Raw genomic sequence first — 24,595 nt, forward strand, 5'->3', positions numbered from 1 at the left:
CATTAGAGAGGAGCTGCTGGACAGACATCGCTGGAGATGCCAAGTCTTCCACACCATTAAGAGTCAGAGTAGTATTCTTCTACCTTCATCCAAGAATAGGCTTCAAACTCCACTAGTATGGCAGATTTGTTTGTCATCAAAGCCCATTTTGAAATTCAGATCCCTGGCAGTATCAACAAATTGTTGTTATGACACCCCTTCTCTGCCTGACTTGGACGTAAGGATTTCCCCCTACACTTCAAACCACTGTGATCCACAGGTGGAAAGAACTCAGAGCTGTTTTAATAGGGCTGGTGATGGTGATGACTGATGTGGAGGCAGGACTTAACACCACGGGTTGAGGAATCTTCTGTGCCCTCAGAGAAGATTCCTCATTTCTTTGTGGCCTATGATAAACTCAGCTGTTCCTTTTATTACAAGGGACAACATACAACTTTTAGCAGATGGGTGCTTTCCACTGGCTGTTTCCACTTCTGGTCTGGAAATGGATACTCAAAGATAAAATACTTTCAGTCCTATTACTCTCTATTCTGTGTCTCATAGCCTGAATGTACACTTTCTGAGTGTGTTTTTATCATGTCCAAGATATTCTGAGAAACATTAAATATTGTTCTTCATAGCAAAACCAGTGGAAGAGGTGGTTTATCACAGGTCTGGATGGCAAAACTCTTCTTGGCCCAACTCTTCTGGACTGAGCTTTTGGCAGTGCATTGAAAACCAGATTGAAAAGTCAAAGAGCCACATGCACTCCAGTACCCTCTAAATAAACACTTCTGATAGTTGAGTTATTCAGTAGAACCAAAAAATGAAGCAAGACTGGCCTTGTGTGTTCTGTGGTCAGATGAATGTCAGGATTTTGCATGTTAAGGTTTTGAGAAATATTATGGCAGAACTTAAACTTCCTTTTAGCAAGGGTTACCTTCTGTCAGCTCAGACTCTACAACAGACAGGTGATATCTGCAATGCATAGTTCCTTTTCACTGATTTGATTCAATTTTAGCTGGCTAGAAGTCCCAGACCACCAGATGGTGGATCCTGCCTGTTATTCACAGCCTCTTATCATTACAGTCTTCTCTCAGTGTATCTCAATGCTGGCAAAATTAAGACATCTCTTTGGGCTCATCTGGCAATTCAACCCACTGCCCATTCTGAAGCTAACTTTTGAGGATATTGTGGTCCTCCAGCTGAACTCATGTCCAGGTCAGCAAAAATAATATATGGAGTATATGAAATACTTAGCATCGTCAGTTCTCCTGAGCTTCACATAAAGAACTTTCATGTTTCTTACATGAGACATCAAACAACCACCTGACCTTTGGTTGCTACTTATCTGTAAATGACAGATACTGTCAACTTAAATGATAATTCACGGGCATTTCATTAACAGTCTTCTAAAACAACAAGTACAGTCACCTCTTCGAATTTCTTACTTTAAGTCTGAAGATTTGGCTCAAGGGACAGCAGAAGTTCAACAAACCCAATTATCTAAATTGTGATTTTGAGAACTCTGTCCAAATTTGAGCTGAAATATCAATTAGTCATGGAATTTTAATGTTGCTTCTAGCTGGATCTGTGATATAACAGTGATCATAGAGTCATTTCCTTAGCAATTTCCTTCTGAAGACTAGTCTGTTTCCTGAACTTCATGAGCACATAATGAGATTTGTCAACAACAAAATCACAAACAATGCTGTTTGCAAGGCATGCTCTGGTCCAAGGCTGTGTTTGGTGGAGAAATTATATCAGGAAACCCTCTGTCTATGTTAGCCATGCACACAGAGTTGCATTGCTCACACAGGCAATCACTACACAGCTACGGTTGAGTCTCATGGCTCACACAGTGATTTTACCAGATTCATTCTCAAAGCACACAGTGGTAAAAACTTTTAAGTTCACCTACCTTGAAAAATCTCCCTTTGCCTCCTGTAAAACAAGGAAGAAAAATAAAAAATCTATAATTAAAAATGAGAAAAAAAAAAAAAAGAGAAGAAAACGGCTGTTCAAGATTTTCCATTTGCAAAATTCATTTAGCAGCAATTTCCTGTTGTAATTGATTCCTCATGTATTTTTTGGAACCGGTATCTAATGTCAAGTGCCATGATACATGCAGTTAGCTGGGCAGATTAACAAACAAAAGGTTTGCCTAATACAGGGCCAGATGATTCCCCATTCTGCTAGTGGATTCCCAAGAAGCCGCAGGAAGTAATGCTAGTAATTAGCCTTTGAGACTGCAACTCCTCTGACTTTTATTACAAGTATTCTGGCCATTTTTTAGTACCTAGACTTTCAAAAAGCTTGCTGACCGTCAGCTTTCAAGGGGATGCAAGACACAGGTTTCTCTAACTCCTTGCTGGCTGTTTGGAGGAGTATTTAGCTCCCTTGCTTGTATACCTAGATATTTCTATTTATTACCATCACAGCCTGATGTTAAAGGGCTGGATAATGTTCCACTCCAGTAGTTATATTAGTACCTGAGTCTTACTGCATACCTGGCAAACCCTCAGGATCTGGTGAGTGCCCTCCTCAATAGATTTAACATGCATTTTGTATTTTCCATAGACAATATGCCTTTCACATGATTCATGCTAAAGCACCTCATTTGCCATTAGCTACACAGAAAGCACAGTGCAAGAAAGTAATCTGGAAAATGAGGGAATTTCCACTGCCAAGAGGACTGGGTTTTGCATTCAGGTCTTTTGTCTTTACATCCATCCATCTACCCACAAAACATGTCAGCCCACATCCAGTGGTGTTTCAGTCCTGAGGCTGGGGTAAAGTTCAGAGCTTTGGTGGTACTTCAATTTGTTCTGGTAATAAAACAATTTGGAATAAGGCTGCAGACTAAATCATTTGAGTTCTGACAGATCTTTACTATCTTCCCATTTTCCTTTGAGTGAACTGAAGGACAGACAAGCACTTCTCTGGTTCATAGGAAGGACTCCTCAAGCATGCCATGATGATAGTTCAGCACATAGCAAAGCCCAAAGGATATGCCCTGGCCTGCACAGAGATGAGCATACTAAATTCAAAAAACAATTTTGTAGGGTATATTCTTCATACTTCAGTGCTTTGACCTAAATGCTGCAGTGAGAAGTAGAACAAAATGCAGTATGATCCCATTTGTTTTACTTGGATCCTGTCACAAACATGGGTTGTAGTAATTTCTGGTTACAGAGAGCAGAGGTGTGGCTTGTTTTGAGTGTTTTCATTAAGTTACACATCAAACTACTACAGGAATACACGTAACATCCTGTGTTTGTGGCAAGAAACAATCCCAGCAACAAGGGTTACAGCAGGAGCTCTGGATCTGGCTGTACAATTACTAAGCACGTAAGTTATTCATTAGGATGAGTAGACAATAGATTCATAACCCCATTGCTGCTCCTCACAATGGGCCCGTTGTTTGATGTGTATTCCCCCAACAGCCAATACACAGTTTCTATAATGTGCTGTTAATTGAGTCCCCCATCCTGACTCTCTCACTCCATTTTTGTTACATAAAATGATTTTAATGAAGGTTCAAATCCCTACGCATTAATTGCTTCTTTAACATGGCAAGTGCTCTAGAAGTGCAGTGCATTGTTATTTATTAGTGCACTCTGATGAGCTGGCTTTTCTGCTCACATGGCTCCTCACAGCTTCATGGCTCATGGGAAAAAATCAGACCGTAAGAGAGAGGAACAAGGATCATCTGACAATTATGTCTGATCTGCTCCCACAGTCAAGCTCCTAAAAAGAGAACTTTCACATAACCCACCTTCGTTACCCTGAGAAGATTCTTTTCTGGGAATTAGATATTTACCAAACACTGCTGGTCATTTGCCCTCTGACCCTTTTCCCTCTTCTTGAAGAGTGGAACTTCAAAAGACAATATTTTGGAAAGCCTTTAAGCCATTCTGCCCACGTTGAAGAATACAGACAGTTGCAAATGTAGAAACTTATGGAGCTCATCAGAGGACCAAACCCCATTGGGAAAACAAATGCAAGGAGGGTCACTGGAGAAGAACCCAATTGTATATGGATTTCACCTAGGAATTTGCATTCATCATTTAGATTTTCTCTGGTTGTACATTATACGCCAGGGTCTTGGATATCTGTGTTGGTGCAAATATAATACACATTTCTGTATGCAAAATGTTGAGCAGTAGTATCTGCTCCCTGCACGGAGAGGTCTGGTTTGAGAGCCTTCTGTACCCATTTTGGTAGAAACCATGAAAACAGTGTAAAGACATCTTTCTCCTGCAATTGAGGGAACCCCTACACTGCCATGCAGCTGTTGTGGATCTGGCAAATCTAAAGATTTAATGCAACATAACAAAGCACGAAGTGAGAGAAGGGGGGTGCTTACCTGCAAGATGTACGCAGCCAGTTCAAACACCACCTCACTGTCAACCTCAATGAGTTCCTTGAAAAGTGAAGAAAACAAGAAAGAAAAAGAGAGTTGAGTTTGAGCTGCTGTAAGAAGGACATACATCTCCTCCTGCCTACTGCACAGCAAAGCATGTGGTGCCAGTCTTCTCCCCTGGCTTCAAAGCATTCTCTGTGCTCCTGGAAACTAAAGGGAGGGAGAACCTGCCTGGTCCACTCAGATGTGGAGAAAGCCAAATATTTGGTGTAATGGTTTGGTAAATGAAGCATAACTGAATGTGGCATGAAGGAGGAGTGAGGAGAAAGCAGGTGGAAGGCTGAGGATCAGGGTAAAAATTATTTTCTTGTGTGATTCAGTGACAGGTAGCCTAGGGAATACATTTTTTTGCCCCCAACTGTCACCCATGCACCCATGCAAAGGGAACACAACTTTGTCCTTGGCTCACAAAAGCAAGGAAATTAGAATTTGTCTTCATTGAAGTTGTGTCAAAGTCCCCCCAGAACTCTGATCCTTGCCCAGGGTAAACTCAAAGGAAAAAGAGTCATATTCCCATGTGCAGGATGGGAGCTCTGGTTTTGGCCCTTTCATCCCCACAAGCACTGGGGCTGGTTTGAGAATGAGCTGTGACCGCAAATCTTTTGGTAGATCTTCTCTGCTCCATTTTATAGGATCCAGCCTGTGGTGAAAGCAATCCTGAAGGGTTTGCTTGGACACCCTGGTCACATGAAGGACACTGATGGTTCCATTAGGTCCTCTCAGGATGCTTCTGTTGTGCCTGAGATGGCAGTCACAGAACCAAGGGGTCCAGGCACTGGTTTGTCTGAATGCTTGGGATGCAGACCCGGTATCAAGGATGCTTGGGATGGATAGTATGAGCACTAGTCTTGTGGCCAAGTGTGCTCTTCCTGAGTCTTCAGTCCCTGCTTTTGGGAAGCTAATGGGCTTTTACTGAGACACTGTTTAGATCTCTATTCTGCAACTAGAAATCCTACATTGTCTCCTATGTACATGGACCAGTAAACTGGATCACTGCTCAGCTCACTCCTGTGGTGATTTTTCTGTTGTATTTATTTAAGTTGCTGTTTTTAATGTTTTACTTCATTTGGCAAGAAATGAGTGATCTAAATATAGATCACTGCTGTGATCCACACTCCAGCCAAGTCACGGCCACACCTCATTTACAAGCCACAAGTGCTGCATTGGCTTGTCTCTGGCAAAATCAAAAATAAAGGGAACAAAACACAGGGTAAGATCCAGGTGTCCTTGGCTTTCACCAGCGCCAGCTTTTTAAAATAAGTGATTTCTTCACCTCTTTCATAACAACTCCTTGGGGAGCAAAGAGCAGCTCTGCTGCGGGCGATAAACACACCTTTCCCCTTTCAGCTGAACTGCCTGACTCACACAGGCACCTGCACCAAGGATGAACCCTGTGCCAAGGGAAGCGGCGGGTGCAAGAGGACTAAACACTATTCCTCCCTCCCCCAGTCCCAGATGGGGTTTCCACCACTGTGTAGCCTATTGGGAACAGGTGCACAACCTTGAACAGTGCCGAAGCAACGCCTGGGACGGAGCTTGCTGGCACACGCCAAAACCCAGGCCAGAACGTGCTAGTAATTAAACAACCTGACTGATCAAGGGACAGCGTCTGATGCCAAGCCCTGTCTTATTTGGTAGTACAAATGTGGCTTGGCCTTTCTGGGCAACAGTATCTTACTGGTCCTGTGCGAGGGTTTGGGTGTGTGGGTTCATGAATGTCTCATTACACAACAGGGCGATTGAGGGGGAGTGGTGGGCACAACCAGAGGAGTACAGCCCTAACACAGAGCCAGCTGGCAACCCAGTGACCAGCAGCCCCAAACTAAACAGGCCTCAGTTTTATTCTTTCCCAGCTTGAGCATCTCTGTGTATGGGGATGCTTAAGGACGTCTGCCTGGAGAATCAATAGAGGAAGGTCTGAGGTTCTAGCACAGCATTAAGAACTACACTTATTTCATACACAGTATGTTCTTTCTGGGCTGCAGCAGAACCAGAGGTGGAGGTATTCATGGGAAGTCCAACAAGGAAACTTTTGGTGCAACAAGGAAGCTTTCAAGATTTGGGAGCATGCAACACCACCTGCTAGCTGCAGGAACAAGAAGCTCTGGCTGTGCTTAAACACTGAATTCCCCTTTTTACAGCTACAGGAGTCCTGCAGGCGTGCTGGGTGGGTGCTTGCCCTGAGTCTTAGCAGACACTTCGCACCCAACTTTCAAATTCAGCGCCTTTTTTAATAGCACAGCATGGCTTACTGTGGCTGGAAGTCAAATTGGGAAGGATCCTCATGGGAGACTGGGAATTCAGCAGGGCTATTTTTGGGTAGAGATGACAGTCAGCTTGAATGTGCAAAGTAATGGTTTCAGGAGAGGTCAGACTGAAATAGACCAACCTAGGTCTGTAGGCACTTTTTTTCCTTTATTTCTTTTCCTCTCCTCTTATTATTAAGCTTTCCCAAAAAAAGAACAACGGCGTAAGCTTTTCCTGGCAAGACTTCAAAAAGGAACTTTCCCCAGGAACCAAAATGTGATGCTCACTGAGCTTGCTGCTGAGGAGGGCTGACTAAGCACATCTAATTGCAGCCTTGCCGGAGAGCAAAGCGCTGCACAGCTCAGCTCAGCTGAACCTGCCTGTTTCCTGAGCACTGGAAAAAAAGGCATTTGCTGGCTTCTGCTCTGCATTTTAGAAGATGCAAAGTTAGTCCCTACATTTTAGGACATGTAGATGTCAAGCAAGGCTCTGGGTTCGGTGTAAGCTATTTGGCTTAGCAGGTCACAAATGTGCTGAGTTGTGGGATGTGAGTAAAATTGCTCCCTGACTACAGTTGTCTTTTCCTGCTGCTTCCTCCCTGGCAGATGGAGGTGAGTCATCGGGAATGGCCTCTGCCAGCACACAGGGAGGTACTAGGGATCCTCCCAGGGAATCCCAGCTGCTGAAAAACCTCTCCCAGTCCCAGACGTCCAGCCCACCCGGCTAGGTCTGCACACTGCCAATCTCCACTCAGCGTGGTCTGGGGCTGGTTAATTCTCTGCACCCAGTCCTTTCATGTGTATGTTTGGCTTGTGGTATCTGGGGGATCAGCTTCACTGCTCTGCTGAGGGCACTACTCTGAGTGGAGGCTGTGCCAGGATGCCCTTATCTCTGGCGCACAGAGTACCTTGCCAGGGGCTGCTCTGAGCTACAGTGCCAGGGACTGGTGTTTCAGTGGCCTACCAGGGAGGGCTATTCCTTATAGAAAAAAATATTTCTCAGTGCATGGCTTGTTCCTGTAAAAGGTGATCTTCAGTGCACACCCACAGGTACCCTTAGCCCACTCACACATACACCCACAGACTCCTGCTGCCCCACAAACTTCAGGTCACTTGGCTTGTTCAGCCTGGAGAAGACTGAGGGGAGACCTCATGGTGGTCTGCAGCTTCCTCACGAGGGACAGTGGAGGGGCGGTCACAGATCTCTTTGCTCTGGTGACCAGAGTCAGGACCCAAGGGAATGGCATGAAGCTGTGTCTGGGGAGGTTTAGCGGGATATTAGGAAGAGGTTCTTCATCCAGAGGGTGCTTGGGCACTGGAACAGGCTCCGCAAGGAAGTGGTCATGGCATCAAGCCTGGCAGATTTCAAGATGTGTTTGGACAACACTCTCAGGCACATGGTGCGATTTTCAGGGTTGGCATGGACAGAGCCAGGAGATGGACTCGACGATCCTAATGGGCTCCTTCCAAGTCAGGATATTCCATCCTTCCCTCTCACAAGCTCTTCCCCCTCACACACACCCTCCCGCCCCCATCGCCCAGCCCAGAATATGGTGCCCACGCCACACTGCCGCCCCCTCCGGGCGGGAAACCCTCACGACATCCACGGACCCCAGGGCGGGTTTTTGACACAAAGCCAGATCTTTCTTTCTAAATACAAGACAGTTTATAATTTTAGCAGTGCAAATTCACTCCTGCCAGCCACAAGAGTTACTTTCAGGGGTGTTTTGCCTTCGAACCTCGCTCTGACAGGGAAGCTGCTGCCAAGTGCTGGAGCGGCTGGAGGCAGAGGAGTGAGGGAGGCTGTGAGGAGGAAGAGGAGGAGGAGGTTGTATCTGAAAGTCCGGGTGTGAATTTCAAGACAGAAAATGCAGACAGAAAATGTGGCCGATGCCACACTGAGCTACCTTACCTTGTAGATGCAGGACTTGGCGTTCAAGAAAAACAGCTCGATGGTGGCATTGTCCTTCAGATAGGAGATGCTTTCAATGTAGAACCTGAAAGGGAAAGCAAGAGGGGTTAGGAATGAGGGAAAACTAAGACAAAACATGGAATGCACTTATTACATTGAAAAAGGTGGTCAACGGAGTCATGATGAGTGTACTAAAAATGAACCTTTTTTGCTTTGCTTTGGAGTGGTGAAGGAAGCTTGTGCATGCTCGAGGACGTGATCAGTCACCACCACTCCAGCCACACCAAAGGAACTGGATCATCAAGTGGATGATTTAGTTCCTAAATAACCCTTTGTTTTGTTTTTAGGCTCAAAATAATCCTTTATTCTGTTTATCTGTAAGCTTCCCCTTTGTTCGCTATCACATTTTGGCATTTCTTCTTCACTCCTTCACCTATCGTAACCATTTCTGTGCTATTAACCTGCTTCTTGTAAAAATATTCACTGACAGAAATGCCCTTCTGGGTTCCCTTCCTGTGGCCTTCAGCTCTGCGTAAGGCAAATTTTATAAAGGCTTCTTTACATTATGTAGCTATGGTCACCGAGCGAGCAATTAGCAGTAGTTACTAACTTTTCACAATTCACCAGTACTATGAGTAGCGATGCTGGGGATGAAAGGGAATCATAATAATCCATTTTTTTTGGAGCTGAGATGACTACTCAGACCTCAGAAGAAAGCCCAAACCCTCCGAGTCAGAAAAACCCACTCTCTTGCGTTGGCTGATCGCCCAAAATATTTACAATTATGTTGAAAGCCCATGATATGTATGCATTTATTCAGTACTCCATGTCCTGCCTGCTTGGAAGGTCTGATCCTTTGGCAGTGAACTCTGTGCATGAGAGTTTTGTCACTGGCTTGAATTGGCTCCAATTCTGCCTTGTGAACTTCTGAGGGAAAAAAAGCTCAGGATACTGTCAATGTGATGACTGATCGTTATGTACAGGTATGCTGTGTTCCTGTAGTAACAGAGAAAGCTGGATAGGTTCAGTGAATGATTGAAGTGAATTTTGCATTCACTTAGTGTTTTAAGTAAGGAAAAATAAATAGCTCTGTCTACCCATGCTGCTTTGCAGTGATCTTTAAGTTGCAGTGCAGTGACAGCGATGTTCCATACATAAATTCCAGTACTATCGTGCCTTGTCAGAGGCAATTAGAATGAGGAAGGTGCCAGGGAAATGATGTCTGCATCAGGGACTTTAAAATAACCAAATTCCTTAGGAATCTGGGCTGACATGCAGGGTCCAGTTACAGAGAAACCTCACACCCTGACCCCGCTGTCTGGGAGAGGAGCCCAGAGACCTGTGGACACTCCTGGGGCTTCACACAAGCACTAGAGGGATTGTCCACATCGAGCTATTTGCAAAAGCAAGGGCCTTAAATACAACCTTCTTAGGGGCAAAGGTCAAGGCTTTGTAGTGCTCCTGAGTGTCTTCTGAAGGGTATTCAAAACACTCTATTTCCTGACAGAACCAGCTCCTTGCTTACTAGAACGAGAGAAACATTTTTTTCATCTGCTGAGGGGCTCCTCTATTATGCCTCCTTCTCCCCCTCCAGAAGAGTTCAAACAAGAAATAAAAATGAAACTTGAATCAAAAAACCAAACAAAACCTACAACTAACCAACCAAAAAAAAAGCCCCCCAAACCTCCAACCCCCAAAACTCACAACATCTGAATACAGGGATGATGAAACACAAAGATTAGACTTTTTCTTATTTCTTTCTGGTTTCCACAGTGTTTCATCTCCTGTATTTGAAACTACCTCTCTCTCTCCTTCTTTTTTTTTTTCCAAATAAAAATATACTTGGCTTTAGAAATGCAAAAAATTTTGCATTAAAAAAGGAACCTTCTTACTAGATCTGCTCTATGAGTGCAGCTGCCTTTCCATCTGCTGAATTCATGGAGAATAATGCTAATTTTACACATTTTGTGATTCTTGAACAACCTTCCCTGCTTATCACCACTACCAGTGCTCTCCGAGTTTTGACGGTAGGATCTTTAATTCCAAGGTCAGAAGAAAACAGGAACATTTATTCCATTTTGAATCTCATTGAAGGTTAGCCAAAACGCTTTTTATTTCAGCAGCTCAAACGAGACCATCCTCACCATCACTAGAGGGCAATATTGCATTTCTTAAGGCTGCAAGGAGCATTCCCAAGGCTTTCCACGTGGACACCTACACAGATCATTTTCTGCACAAAATTGAGCCTCTCGGAGCACAGAGCCTGCACATGATACTTCACCCTCACAAAGAAAACCCAATTCACAAGCGATCTCCAGGGCGGAGAGCGAGCTGGGGAGCTACTGGCTCTCACACATGCACCCAGGCAAATGCAAAACATGTGCACCAGGAAACTGGTGCTACTTAAAAGAAAACAGATTTGCAAAGGGAACTCTTATGGGATTTTCTGTGTGGCAAGCTCAGGAAACCCGAACTGGAGTAGACTCCCCTGAATTCACAGTTGGTGCTGTAACAACAGAAAGGGGAGGGAAAGACTTTCTTTCCCCTCACTGATGGTGAATTTCTATCAGATCTCCTCCTCTTACCACCTTTTCCAAATACGGTGATGGAAACCACACTTTACAATGACCAGTGGCAGTGACAAAGGAGGTAGGCAGAAGCATCCAGCTGCTAAGACAATGAACCAAGCACAAAAATCTGGGTTAAATTCCCAACTCAGACACAGGTTTCCTTCATGACCTTCTGAAAATCATTTAGCTGCTTGGGCTGTTGTGTGCTGTGTTTAGAAAATACCGATCCCTTCTCTGCCCCCTTCTGTCTGTTTTACCTGTTAAGCTTATGAGCCCTTTCTTGTGCATGTTTCAAGATCATCAGTTTCGAGGGGCACTCTCAGATTTCTATTGAGGACTCCCCTGAGAGAATCATTCCTCCATGTGGTGTGAAGCTGATGTATCCAGGATGTAATGGACGGGCTAGATAGAGAAAGAGGCAGTATATTGTGCCCAACACCTCTGCTCCACTACCTACATCTCTTTCGGTACACCCAGCGAACAACTTTTCCTTAAGCAGCTCCTACAAGAGGTTTCTTGATAGTCAGCAACTGTGGCTGTGAGAAATTAGCTGTGTAGGAAGGGGGGAGACCCCACGAGACTTGCTGACTGTAAAAACCAAAGAAATAATTTTGGAGAAAGTTTAAAAGATCAGCCAACGTTAATCTATTTCTGCATTCCCCCTCCCTCCCCTGCCCCAGTAACTTATAATTCATCAAGTACATTTTCTAAGCATTAATTAAATAGACCAGTGAATATTACTCTGGATAATGAACACAAAGTGCCTACATTGGCTGCTCCCTCTCAACAGCAGAGAAATAATAATGAGTACTGCAGAAGGTGTCTTGGAAGACTTCAGAAGCTGCTGCATCTGAAACATTTAAGGCTTTTTAGCTACGAGGACATGTCTTGTACTGATCAGATTGCTCTCTATTAAGCGTTGGTTAACTGAATACGTGCTCTGAGACAGCTTAAGCCTCCTCATGCCATGATGAATGGCAATTCCCATCGTAACCAGCCAAGCACAGACTCACAGTGGTGTCTGTGGAAACTCTTGATCCTTGGGTGTTGGGAAACTGGTATTACTGTAACTTCTCCCTTGCATAACACACAGGCCCACCCATCTCTGACTTGTGGCTCAGAGAAATGCCTGACTGGGTCCTGGGCTCACAAGGAGAATCCCTGAGTGCTGCTGCTGGTCTCATAAGTGTATTTGCAGATGGGGAAATTTAGCAGTGTTGGGAAGATGTTTGAACACTAGTGCTTCGTCCTTGCAGTGGGGACTGGAGAGCTCAGGACTGTCAAGCACCTGAGCTGGTGGGGTGCTTGTGTGGACAGTGAGAGCAGAAAGGAGCAGCACTTCCAATTTCTGCACACCGAAAGAAACTCTCGAACAAAAACTATTTAGCATTGGCTCTAACACGCAGCCCTGGACATATCCCACCAGCCTGAACTTGGCCTTCTATCACCCAGCAGGGACCAGGCTCCGAGCAGTTGAGTTGCTGACTGGGAAGAAAAGACTGTGATAGCATTTGAGAGCACAAGCCCCTGTGTTTACTTCCAAGCAGAACCTGCAAATGGTAAAAATATTTCTCTGTGATCTTCAACACGATATTTCAAAACATGACCACAGCAAATGGATATTTTGCCTACTTTAGGTATATATCTGTCCTGGGGCAGTGATATCATCCTACTTCTTGTGAAGCTTGACTCCAGTGGGAACCAGCTAGTCCAAAAGACTTCTATCCACATCTTTCCCAGCTGGCTGACTCCAATCTGGTTGGGATGCTCTGTCAGTAGAACTTGGTGGCTCTGTCAGTGGACTGCCCCTTATTTCATTATTACAAAGCAATGGGTAAAGGAGAACACCCCTTTTCTGCCTCATCCGTCCTTGAGTCTGGTTCATTATCCTTCACCATGTCATTCAGAACCTCAGAGGATAATTTGAAAAATATGAGGCCATTTGCTAACCAGGAAAAGAAAAATCACATGCATTGGTATAATGGACTTAAATGTAGATGTCATTATGTCCAGTGTCTCATGCTAAATGAGTATTCTGAGCAGCACAGGCTGCAGAGTAGCTTTTATGTTCCAGTCCTGTTTGCTAATAGTCATGGGTGCACTTTTATGTGCTGACACTTAAAGCATACAATGCTCATGCTAAGTAGTTGGTCCGTTAAGTAATCAGTCAGGAATGAAAATCAGCTAAAAAGCTCCATTTACCTCCCCTTTTGCATTCATTTTGGTTTGGATGCCATGTCCTGTCCCCTGCGTCTGTGCTATGCTCAGGCCCCCCCTCGCCCAGCCCATGGGATCAGTATGCAGGGGACAGGACGCAGCAAGAGAGGTCTGTGTCAACTTTGACTTCATTGCAGGGAAGCCACAAAACTGGAGGTGAAAGTGATTCCAGAGATACAGAGAATTGCTGCTAGCAAAATAAAAAGATATGAATATTGTTTAACCTGAGCCTGTTCCCTTTCTCTTTCCCATCAGCTGTACTGTACGGTGAAGCTGTCTGCACCTTTACCCACTGCCAATCCTTTTTTCTTAGTGTTTCTGAGATGTTGGCCCCTTGAACTCCTGGAAAACCATGTGTTTGGGGATATTTGCTCATTCCTATGCCTCATCTTCTTTATGTAAAAAATAGTTAGGGATCTACTTTGGAATATATAGATACCAACTCTCTTTGTCTCTTCCAGGCTGTATGTCCTGGGATTCTGCAAATTACAGGGTGGTCCAGTATCAACACAGAGAAGGGAAGGAATCAAGGTGGTAAATGCAAGTACGTTTCTTCCTGATGCTTGGTTACAGCATCAAGCAAAGGCACTGACCTCAGTACAGTGAGTCCACTGCCCCCTCCCCATGTGGGGAACCAGACCTGCTGTAAAAGCAGCAACCCAGCTCAATATACTCTGCAAATCTCTCCACCCCCGCAATGTCCCATGGAGCTTGGCTTGGCTTGCAAGAGAAGTGCATTTTTGTATGAAAAGATGTGTTAATTTTTGTATAAAAACTGCTGCAGCTCCTCTGGCTTGGAGTGATGTGGATATCTGTCCCAAGCAGGAGGTGAGAGCAGCGACTGGATCACAGCAGCACTCTGCCTTCCTTCCCTCCTCTCCCTCAGTCACCAGGGGCATTGCCCCTCAGTCTCCTGAGCATCAGCACAGCCCTTTTCTGCTCTTTGGTCCTTGTCAAGAGTCACATCTTGTCTATTAGAGGTGACTTTCTGGATGCACTGTCTGGCATAACACCATCTCTCAGTATCTAGAGACCATCATTCATCGGAGGATTTTGGACCATTTTAGGAATAGAAATCCCTCCAGCCATTCCATGTGTTGTCACCAGCACACAAAGGTATGATTTGCTGTGATTTGCTTTGGTATAAGCTTTACTTACTCACTGACTCTACCCCTTGTCCAATGCCCTGGCGATGGGAAGACCCCTCACAGCAGACTTTTCTGTTGCTCCCCTGATGACAGAACATCACACCTGCTGGTGTGAGGTACAAACACAGAAATTGCATTGGAAATGGAAACAATATCTGCCTGACTTTGACCCAGTCAGAGTAGCTGCGTGTAGGCACTGACACAGCTCCTGTTGCTTGATCCAAATTAGATACAAATCCTACACTGACAGCATCCATCATTTCTGCATGGTACCTATCATGCTGTCTAAATGCTTCCCAAAATTAGACAAGACAATGCTGCCAGCATCAACATGTTTAAAATGTGGCTCAAAACAACAGAATGCTGCTTTTTCTTCCACCTGGGGTAGCTGAATGGAAAGGAAAAACAACTTATCCCCTTCTCTCAACACAGTTCACTTATACAAATATATTCCTAGTTAAGCAGAAAACAGAAATGATGTTATGGGACTCAAGAGCCAGACTGCTATTAAGATGTGTGTGTAATGGATGGCTTAGCTCAGAGCTGTGTGCTAAGTAGCAGAGCCCCATTAGTTCCCTTCCTCAAGCAAAGGTCGGTTTTCACACAAGTAAATCTTCCGACTGGACAGAAGTTTCTCATATCTCTAAAGAGACTCTGAGGAGCAAAGCCTCCCCGCAGGCAATTTATTACACCTTCCCCCGGGTGAACAGAGCAGGGGGCCACCCTGGGAAGGCTGCAATAAATTGTCTGCGGGGAGCCTTGTCTTCCAGCACAAACAAGGTCTGTGCGGCTGTATTTATACACTGTGGCAGGCGGGGAGGAGGGGGTGTGCGGGGCTGCCGGCTTTTGGGATCTTCCTGCTTAGTGTACACACAGCTGGTGCACACCAACCAGCAAAACACATGCTGTGCAGAGAGATCTGGGTTATGGCACGGACTTTATAGACAGGGCAGCTCACAGAAACCCCTGAAAGCAGCTTGGTTGGACTGGGTTGATTATGCGGGTTTAATATTCTGTGTTTTGCTATTATTTCTACAGCACTGCAGCGCAGTGCATGGACATGTAGAGCTTTAATGTGAGCAGGACATGGCTCTTTGTCTCCTCTTATATGTAGCATAAATTCCCTGGTGCAGGGAATTTCTGGCTCAGTACTGGCACTGACAGCAGGTGAGGGAGACAGCATAGCTGGAAGGCGCTCTGGAAAGAGACAGATACCCATGAGAATGAAGATGGAGCACCCCAAGGTGCTGAAAAATCTCAAGGCAGTTCCCTGAACTCTCCTGGGATGATCAAACTCCAGGGCAAATTGAGGTCCAGCACTACTCTCCTTGCAGGTCCTTGTGCAGAGGGATCTGGAGCTGACCAGGGAAGAGCAGAGGAGCAGAGCAATTTGTGTATATGTGATTTTCCCCTGCCACCTTCTCCTGGGCGCTAATAGGTGTAATAAAGCCTTGAGTGACAGCAAATTCTGCCACTTTGTCTCCCTCTAGTTCCTGTAAAACCATCTCACACCATGTGGCAGAAAGAGGGCTGTCTGCTCCTTCTCCCTCCTTGGATGGGAGAGACAGCTCACAATTCCTCATTCTCTTCCTGAAGAAAAGGACTGGAGCACCACATACCCCTCTTTGGTGGGGAAAACTGTGGATGGAGAAACACAGCCCATCACATGCGAGACAAATAAATTGCTCTGGTTAATCTAGTGTGGTTCTATTCAGCTCCTCCTGCCACGGCAGGCTGCTGTCATCACCACCCTCTAATCTGATTTCTTGGAGAGAAGCAAAGCTGAGTAGATGTGAATGGCACCACAGCCATGGTGTGCTGGGATTGCCAGGTGAGTTAGTCGGGGAAATTGAGAGCAGGATGCTATGAATCTGCACCCCACACCTGTGTCTGCCTGTGTTAGAGGCAGCAATGAGTTTCTAAGGTCTGTCTAGCCCTATGAATAACCACTGTCTCTCTTCCTTCCAGGGTCAGCTGTTTCCAAATGGTCTTCTGCTTCTTTTATTTTTAGCATTAGTCCTTTTCTAATGGAACACAGGTTTAAAGACTGGCTACAAAGAAGGGCTGAAAGACTAAAATAGCATAAGGCCTCATTAACAGGTGAAATCTGGTCCAATTCCATTTAGGTAGTCAGGCAAAACCTTGTAGATGGGAAATGCTTCCTCAACCCTGACTGTGCCAACCTGTTTGAAATAATAATTTTAAATTTATAGATGGCCCTTGATACACAGAGGGATTAATCAGGTGAAAAGAGGTAGCTATGATGTAAATGCCTACATCTAAGCAGGGGTCTGAAATCAGAGAAGAGACACAGGTATTTTAGCCTGCAACTTGTTGAGTTCTGAAGAAGTCATCTCAGATAAGCTGGATGAGTTCTTCCTGAAAAATGCCTATTTCTTTCCTGTGGTTGCACAGGGAGGCTGCACTAATTAGCCTGACACAGACTGTCTGGCAGGTAAACATCCCAGATTTGGTGTGGCGAGTCTCATCTCAGACATCAGTCCCACCTGCCTTGGACCTGGACCACTGCTGTTGCACACAGAGCTCCTTTCTGTCAGGTTAAAGGGAGCAATAACACCCATGAGCTTTGCACTCTGTGTTTCAGTGCCGGTCTCTTATTTAGGGTCACTTTGTTCTCCAGTAACTGTGGTAACCTGGTAAAATCTCTGGCCTCAATATTGAGAGTCCTGAGCCCCCACAGCTCCCATGCTGACTTCAGCCTAGCCAGCGCGTATGAACACACGCCAGATGTTGCTGAACACAGGCATTCCTTTGTGGGAATACTGCTGGGCCATAGATACAAACTCTGCCCCACAGTGTATTTGAGTATTGAGGATTTATTTCTCATTTTGTTCCATGCCGTTCTGAAAGAAAAGCCTTTCCATGGGAGAGATATTCTGATTTAGTGTGACGACTTCTGCAGTGAGTTGTCCCTGTTTGGCTGGTGTAGCTACCCTGAGAACAAATATATTCATTCCTGGGAAAAGATCCACCAGTGGAGTGAATTTTATTTGCAAAGTTTGTTCATATAAATTAACAGCATGACAAACACCCAGAAGATAATGAGATCAGACCCATGCTGGTGATTCCCTTGCTAAGGATCACTAATCTCACAAGGCCATCGTTTGAGGATGAGAACTCACTGCAAAGCCTGGCTGACTTCACTTTCCATGAACGAACAGCATGTCTATGCTTTGGTCCTCTCTAACCTCAAAGTTTTACACAAAGTTTAACTTTGCCTTCCTACTGTATGTGTGAGTCTGAGCAAAATGCTTCCTTCCCTGCCAAAAGTATAACAGCCTTCATCTGAAGCCCTGCTAGCTTTGTTTACCTCTGAACTCTTTGACGTGGGTCTCCATACTTAGGTTCGTCCCCTTTACCACACAGCTCTCTGTTCTCTTCTGGTCTCAAAACACCTCTGTAAAATCAACTAACCAAGCAATCCCTCTTTCCTTTATCCCCATCCTTCACTTCTCCTGGACTTCAGTGATGACTCTCATCTGACTTGGCTTACCTGCATCATAAACCCTCCAAGGCAGGGAATGAATTTCACCAACAACTGAGTGACCAGGGCTATAGGAAGCCATCCAGGGAAGCTAATTCTATGATGAGAACTAATATCACTCCCATCCAGTTGCCAGACACCCCACCTCCCCTGCATGACACATGGCACTCCCTCTTGCTTTCACGTGTGGCTTTAGAGCTATGTAAACAGATATTATCAGAGTCTTATAAAATAATATTGCACAATAGCCATGGGGCAGTTCAAGCTGCCCAAGAGTTCTGATTGTTTCCTGTGTTGTTTTCAGTGGAAAGCTTCTAGAGAAGCACTGGATGACAGCCTGAAGGCAGGGAGGCTTCAGTAGCTGTGTAAATGTACAAGGGCAGAAGAAATTTCTTACAAAGTAATGCTAAAAACATCCTTCTAAAATCCTCCTTCTTTGACATGGTGCTGTGAAATTTTTGGTCTTTGATTACGGAAGAGAGTAAAGACACTGGAGATCAGTGTTCAACAATGTCAAACCCCAAGGAAATGTGTGTCAAAAGACAAAGCTTCAACAGTGCTGCAGAGATTTAAAAAAGGGAGGAGAATTTCACACTGCAAAGCTTGTGAAACTTCCTATTTTCAGCAGGGCTCTTCCAAGAAGCCTGTTCTTAAGAAGGCAGGCTTCCCTTTAAATGTACTTTTAGAGCAAGCTAAAATCTGTGGCATCTTTTGTGGGCATGCTGCCCATCAACATTGCTGCAGGAGTGTTGAGGGTAAAAACAATCTGATGTTCACATAAAAAAGGTGAAAATGTAGCTTATCCTCTCCACAAACTACCATTCACTGTTCTTGCCTGAGGCTTCATCTCTTCAGTAGCTATACAGTGTGATTGAATTGTACATTTACTTCAACTAGAGGGAAAACCCCACACCATTACTAAATCCCAATGCAGTAAACAGATTTCTGTGTCATGAGCATCTGGCACATCCAGTTACTTGTATTACTATCTCCCCAATTAGGATGCCCAGCACCAATCTAAGCTTTGTCAGCTGCAATGCTTGGGAGGGGTAATGCAAGAAGGTATCTGCAAACACAGGCAAGCCTTTACCAATAATATAGTAGGTATTATGGGCACGCAGTCCCTTAAAAATTAACACATCTGTGATTAAGTATGGCACAGCACTAATTATCTCTGCTTTCCAGCTGAGGGCAGCAGGGGAGAGGGAGCATTCTGTTTATGGTATGTTTATGGATGTCTTTTCAAACTGCCACTCATCCCCCAGATTATGAAAATAAACCCCCATCTATGGGTGGGTCTCTTCACAACCTTTCTGTCAGCCCTTGCTTTAGTTCCCAAGCCAGAACTGAAACCACTGGGTGACAGATATGTGGGGCCTTTCCAACTTCAGCCATCTGGCTGGAGTTGGTTTCTTCAATTGCCTTCTGCTCGGATCAGATCTGAGGATGAATACGGGAACTTTTTATGTGCTGAGAAACTTTTTCAACCTCTGCCAGCATCTGACATCCACAGGGGAAATAAGCAGTAGAAAAGCCATGGTAAGTTAATGCCCATTCCTAAATCTTGAAGCATCTGGCCTTCCACTCCAATCCAAATCATAACTCAGTGTGACAATCCACTCATTACTGCCACCAATAAGAGTAAAAGTCCGCAATCAGTCTGGTTTTCACACACGCACTTTTCAGACGCTGAATGTGTGTGTGGGTTTTTTCCCTATAGATTGCAATTCCAGAACAGGAGGGGTCACTCATTCACTAACTGTTATATGGATCCATATCCTAGGATGGCTCTTGGCTATGATCCTGCTAGAACGACTGGTCTCCACTGTGCTGCCAACTTTCATAAAACAATACAGATGGCAATATTTATGCTTGTTGAGTGGTCTTTGAAATGAATACGAGAGCGGCTCAGTAGCACCGGCTTTCACACATTTAACAGTTCCACTCCTAAAACCTGCACTTAGCTCTTGCTCAGCCAGAGCTTTCCCTGCTTTCCATGGGATCCCTGTCCTAGCACAGACTCCTCAATTTGGCCCCTAGACAAGATGTTTGATAACAGAGTTGGTGTGTACATTACGAGCATCAACAGCTTTGTTAATTCTAAGCACAGGTGGAGCTGTGCTTACACACTGGAGCTGTTCAGCTCTGATCTACCCTTACGGTTTGAAGCACTCAAAATGTAGACTAGACTCTTCTCTTGAGAGACAGCAGGCAAATTCTGGACTTGTGGGGCCACCCACCACTAAATATGGGGACATAACAGAACAAAGGGTCTCTTCTTTTGAGAACCCTCCCTTGTAATGGAAGTCAAATGAATGACAATCACCATGCAAGTTAAAAAAAGGCTTCACTCAGGGGAAGAAACTCAAAAGTAGGTCTTCATTTTTTGTGGGCACTATGGAATGAATGAGAGTGATGTCAGATGTAATATAACACTGGAGTGGAAAGCCTAACAGAAAAAGACACGGTAATGCTGCACTAGCTAGTTCTAGACATGAGCTACCCATTAAAAGTAAGTCAAAACCCTCAACTTAATTTTGTGCATATGCCATCCCAGCCCCTGGCCTCTCTCTGGGCGTTTCAAAGCTGCAAGAGCAAATTTGTCTTCTCAGAAAATATCTCCCTTGGAGGCAAAGACACTGTGTGCACAAGAGCACTGGCAGCTTCCAGCAGCTTCCAAGCACTAACAGTTCCTTGTAAAAATCCCAGATGAAGTTTGAGGCTCCCAAACTACAACAATCTTCATTAAAACCTTTCTAGTCTGATCCAGCTGTGTAGAAGCCAACTGGTTGCCATAAAATGCTATAATTTGCTATTTGTGAGTTCAGAAGGTGTATATGACAGAACTGTACCGGGATTGATTTGGTCCCTGACAGAACAGACATCCTGGGCACAATCCAGAGGAAATGTGGCTCATTGGTGAGGAGAGTGTTTTCCCTCCAGGTTGCTGGCTCAAATGGGTTATCCTGGCAGAAGGAGGGCTTTGTTCTTCAGCCCTACCCAGCTTGGACTTTCCAGTTCAAAGCCCACAGGTAAAAGTGTAAAGACATAACATCTGATCTTGTCCTCATGCAACATTTCTCTGTGGCCAGCTCTGGGTGTTAGTGTGGCTATTACTTGTTTACACTTGAGTGAGAAGAGTTTTCGAACTCAAAGAGCTCAAAAGAAACCTATGCAGAACTGTTTGTTTGTCCACAGGTGTTTCTACAGTGTGAGAAACCAACAACCTCATTTCCTGGTCTGCAGGGAACAGGTTGTCCAAAGCTGTATCCCATGGGAAGGGCTCACCAACACACACTTACCTGACACAAAAGTACAAAACAACCGGTCCTGACTTTTTGGGGAAGTCATGTTCCAGCACCCGTCGGTCCAGCTGAAGCCAGTTCAAGTGTCCCCTGGAAAGAGAAGAGACAGTTTTGAGCCTGGCACCAAAGAGGTTTCTTGCTCCTCGTGGCAGTGAGGTCTGAGGTGTTACAAAATACGAGCTGAACCACCTGCTATTTGCCCTTGACTATTGCATGATATTTGAAAAACACACAGTAAATGTTTGAGAAGTGGAGGCGATATCATCCTGGCAGCGCTTCAGTCTGGGAATCAAACTGCTAAAGTTCAATCTGTCAGGGTAAAAGCTGGTAGCACTGAGCAGGCAGGACAGCCCAAAATGTTATAAGCTTCACCTTTTTACTACAAGCCCCTGGAGCAGTTGTATCATTAAAAGTCTGTCAAGATTTTCATTAGAAATCCTTATGGTTAAGAGTTTCCACAACGCCTGCAGTATTTCACTCAAGGCTAAACCTGACTCTACAGACTGAGACAGTTTATTTACCACCCACATGCCTGCAATAGCCTCCCTAGGTTTGCCCAGCCCTCGCTTTTCCTTCTTTAGAGACCTCTTGAAAAACAGCTGCTCTGTGAAGCGTTCCAGCTCCAATTACCACATGCTGCTTTTCTTTTGCCTGGATGGTACCTGTCGTCATTATTTTCTCCTGTAATTTATCCATTCGTGCCTTGCTGCTGGAAGCTTTCCTGGGCAGGAACTCTGTTCTTTGTCACGTTCCCCGCGTTGTAGAGCGCTCTGTGTGTGTGTGTGTGTGTGAGGGACTTTATAAATACCATTATTTGTATTACAGGGGCATCTCACTCCCCTGCTGAGATAAAGGCCCTGTTAAATTAGGCACTGTGGAAATACCTAGGGTGAAATTCAGGCCCCACTGAATCTGGCCAGAAATTTGTCATTGCCTCCAGTGATGCTAGGGCTGCATCCTGTGAGTTTTTTGCTATTGATTTCAGCCAGACCAGATTTCACCCAGAGGGAGAGGCAGCCCTTGCCTTCAGTGCTCTGCTGTCTAGACAAGCAAGGAGCGAGAGAATTGAAGTGATTTGGGGGAGAATCTTGCAGCAAATAAAGCAGGAAATGGAACTCAGATGTTCTGAGCTTTATTCCAGTGCCTATTCACCAGCTCATGCTAATCCTCAAGAATAATTCTTCATTCCATTGTAAATGAAAAAAAAAAAAGCCAAAAAAAGGAGCTTGGTTTAAAAAAAGCCCAATAAATTAACTTCTAGAATTGCAACAAGCCTTAGCAATGTACCCTGTCAGCAAACACACTCAGCTTTCACAGGGGTCTGCCCGTTCTTCCTTGAAGGAAGCATGAGCTTCTGAGAAGCAACTGAGAAGCCCATTTGGAAAGCAGGCAGTGACATCTCTGTAGCAATTTGACTGGATTTGCAGCTCCATCTCTCCATCTTTTCTAGAAAAATAAATAAAGGAGAAAGCAGCAGTTTCAGGAGGCTTTGAATCACCTGGGTTCAGCTGGAATTTCTGTACTGCTGCCCTGGTTTACATGGGTGCAGAAGTGGATGAGCAGCTCAGGGACCTTCCCCCCCAGGCAGCTCCAGGCTGCCCTGGAGACCATCTGGGACCCTGTGTGGGCTCACCTCAGCCAGCACAGCCTGCTTTCCACTAAGGAATTCAAAATTACTTGTGAGCTCCACTCATCACTGCCGTGGGTTCAGGATCAGACATCTACAAAAGAGTTCTCAAATTTTGCCATATAGAAGTCAGGTGTTCAGTTTAATCAGCCTTTGTATCTGCTTTGCAAAAGTACTGAGTCTCAATGTGGTACAAGTGATACATGTGGAATCAGGTATTTTCAAACTCATCCTGCACATCTTTTGGCGTACAAAACGATCAAAGCCTATTTTATCCCCTGCTGCAGACACCTGTGTGTTTCTTCCCAAGATATTTTAATTTTTAGGTAGTTTTTTTATCTAGATGAAGCTTTTACATAAGTTTTTTCTTTATTTAATTTTTTTCCCCTAGGTAAAGGGAAGCCTGAACTGTGTTTTAAGGGTGTAGACTTGGTAGCAGCCTGCCTACTGTGAAGGGGTGATATCGTTCAGATTTTCAAGCCCAACTGGTCACTTCATTTGTCTCTATTGCAGCTCATGGACTGAGGGAAGACTGCCCAGGCTGTGACAGCACTGGCATCAGGGTGAGGATGGCCATGCTACTGGGCTGGGTGTAGGGACTAACTGGCTTGGCTCTAAGCAGGCTCCATAGCTGGGCACACAGCACAGTGGGGTTTCCTTCCATCATTTCTGCTGCTGGCATGCAGCTGCCCAATGCTACTGTAGGAACCCTGCATCATTCCCTGTTGTTCAGTACAGATGAGTACTTTAACAAGATTTGGTTTTTAGAAGACTGATGTTCCAGGCTGACAGAAATTAAGCCCCACTGAAAGATTTTCAGCCTGGGCACCCAAATATTAGAGGTGTCTACGTTTCCTGCTGCATCCCCCCTTCTTGAAATCTGTCCTATTCTTCTTGTCCTGAAGTGTTATTATGTTTTTTTTAACATGAGTTAGGAAGGCTGAAATTAGCTGTGAAGTACAGATGAGGATTGAAACTAGCCATGCTCACCCATTCCTAGCCAAAGGACAACCTGAGCATTTAACCACATAGGCCACAGTACAAAGCACTGTCAGAGCAAGGAAAAGCCACACAAAGCCTGACATCCTATCCTGAACCTGTCCAGTTCCATCTGTATCACCAAAGTAGCAGCCACCAGCAGCTGATGGTGTTACACACCACTTCTCACCCAGGCAGAGTTGTTGACAATGGACTTACTGTCTACCCCATGTTTATTCAACAGCAATGTCTGCCTTTGCCTAACGTGCACAAGGAAGGGTTGAGAAGCCATGGTGCACAGCACAATAAATCACTTCAAGGTATTTCTTATTTTGAAAAGACTTTTCTTTCTCACTCTGTTTTAACTGGAGAAGCTGGTTGATATAATCAGTACAAAATGACTACCTGCATAGACGTGTGCATACCAGGTTACACATTTATGTCCCACACGTACACGGTTGTGTGCACTGAATAACACATTTAATTGCCACTGAGTTTTTAGGCTGAAGAGTTTCATTACTCTCATCTGCATGGAGCTTAAATCCAAAGCTCCTTCAGAGGAGGAAGGTCACTTAAATCCCTGCCAGGAGCTAATTGCTCACTGTACTCAATTACTACTTACAATCTTTCATCGCTGAGGGCTTCTGGACTGCAGGCTGTCACCTAACTCCTTGTTCTCAAG

General features: G+C 44.9%; 1 protein-coding gene across 7 annotated transcripts in view; it reads right to left on the reverse strand.

Moving 5' to 3' along the window:
- The window catches only part of FRMD4A (FERM domain containing 4A), a 364,535-nt gene that overhangs the window by 69,975 nt on the left and 269,965 nt on the right, over positions 1–24,595 (reverse strand). For all 7 annotated transcript variants that reach the window (XM_032687618.1, XM_032687617.1, XM_032687619.1 and 4 more), the window contains 4 exons: positions 21,306–21,398; positions 8,564–8,648; positions 4,349–4,405; positions 1,901–1,923 (listed from right to left, as the gene is read on the reverse strand). In XM_032687618.1, the coding sequence (XP_032543509.1) occupies positions 1,901–1,923; positions 4,349–4,405; positions 8,564–8,648; positions 21,306–21,398 (258 nt within the window). The remainder of the gene's footprint in view (positions 1–1,900; positions 1,924–4,348; positions 4,406–8,563; positions 8,649–21,305; positions 21,399–24,595) is intronic.

The sequence above is a fragment of the Chiroxiphia lanceolata genome, chromosome 5, assembly GCF_009829145.1.
Source record: "Chiroxiphia lanceolata isolate bChiLan1 chromosome 5, bChiLan1.pri, whole genome shotgun sequence".
Taxonomy (NCBI): domain Eukaryota; kingdom Metazoa; phylum Chordata; class Aves; order Passeriformes; family Pipridae; genus Chiroxiphia; species Chiroxiphia lanceolata.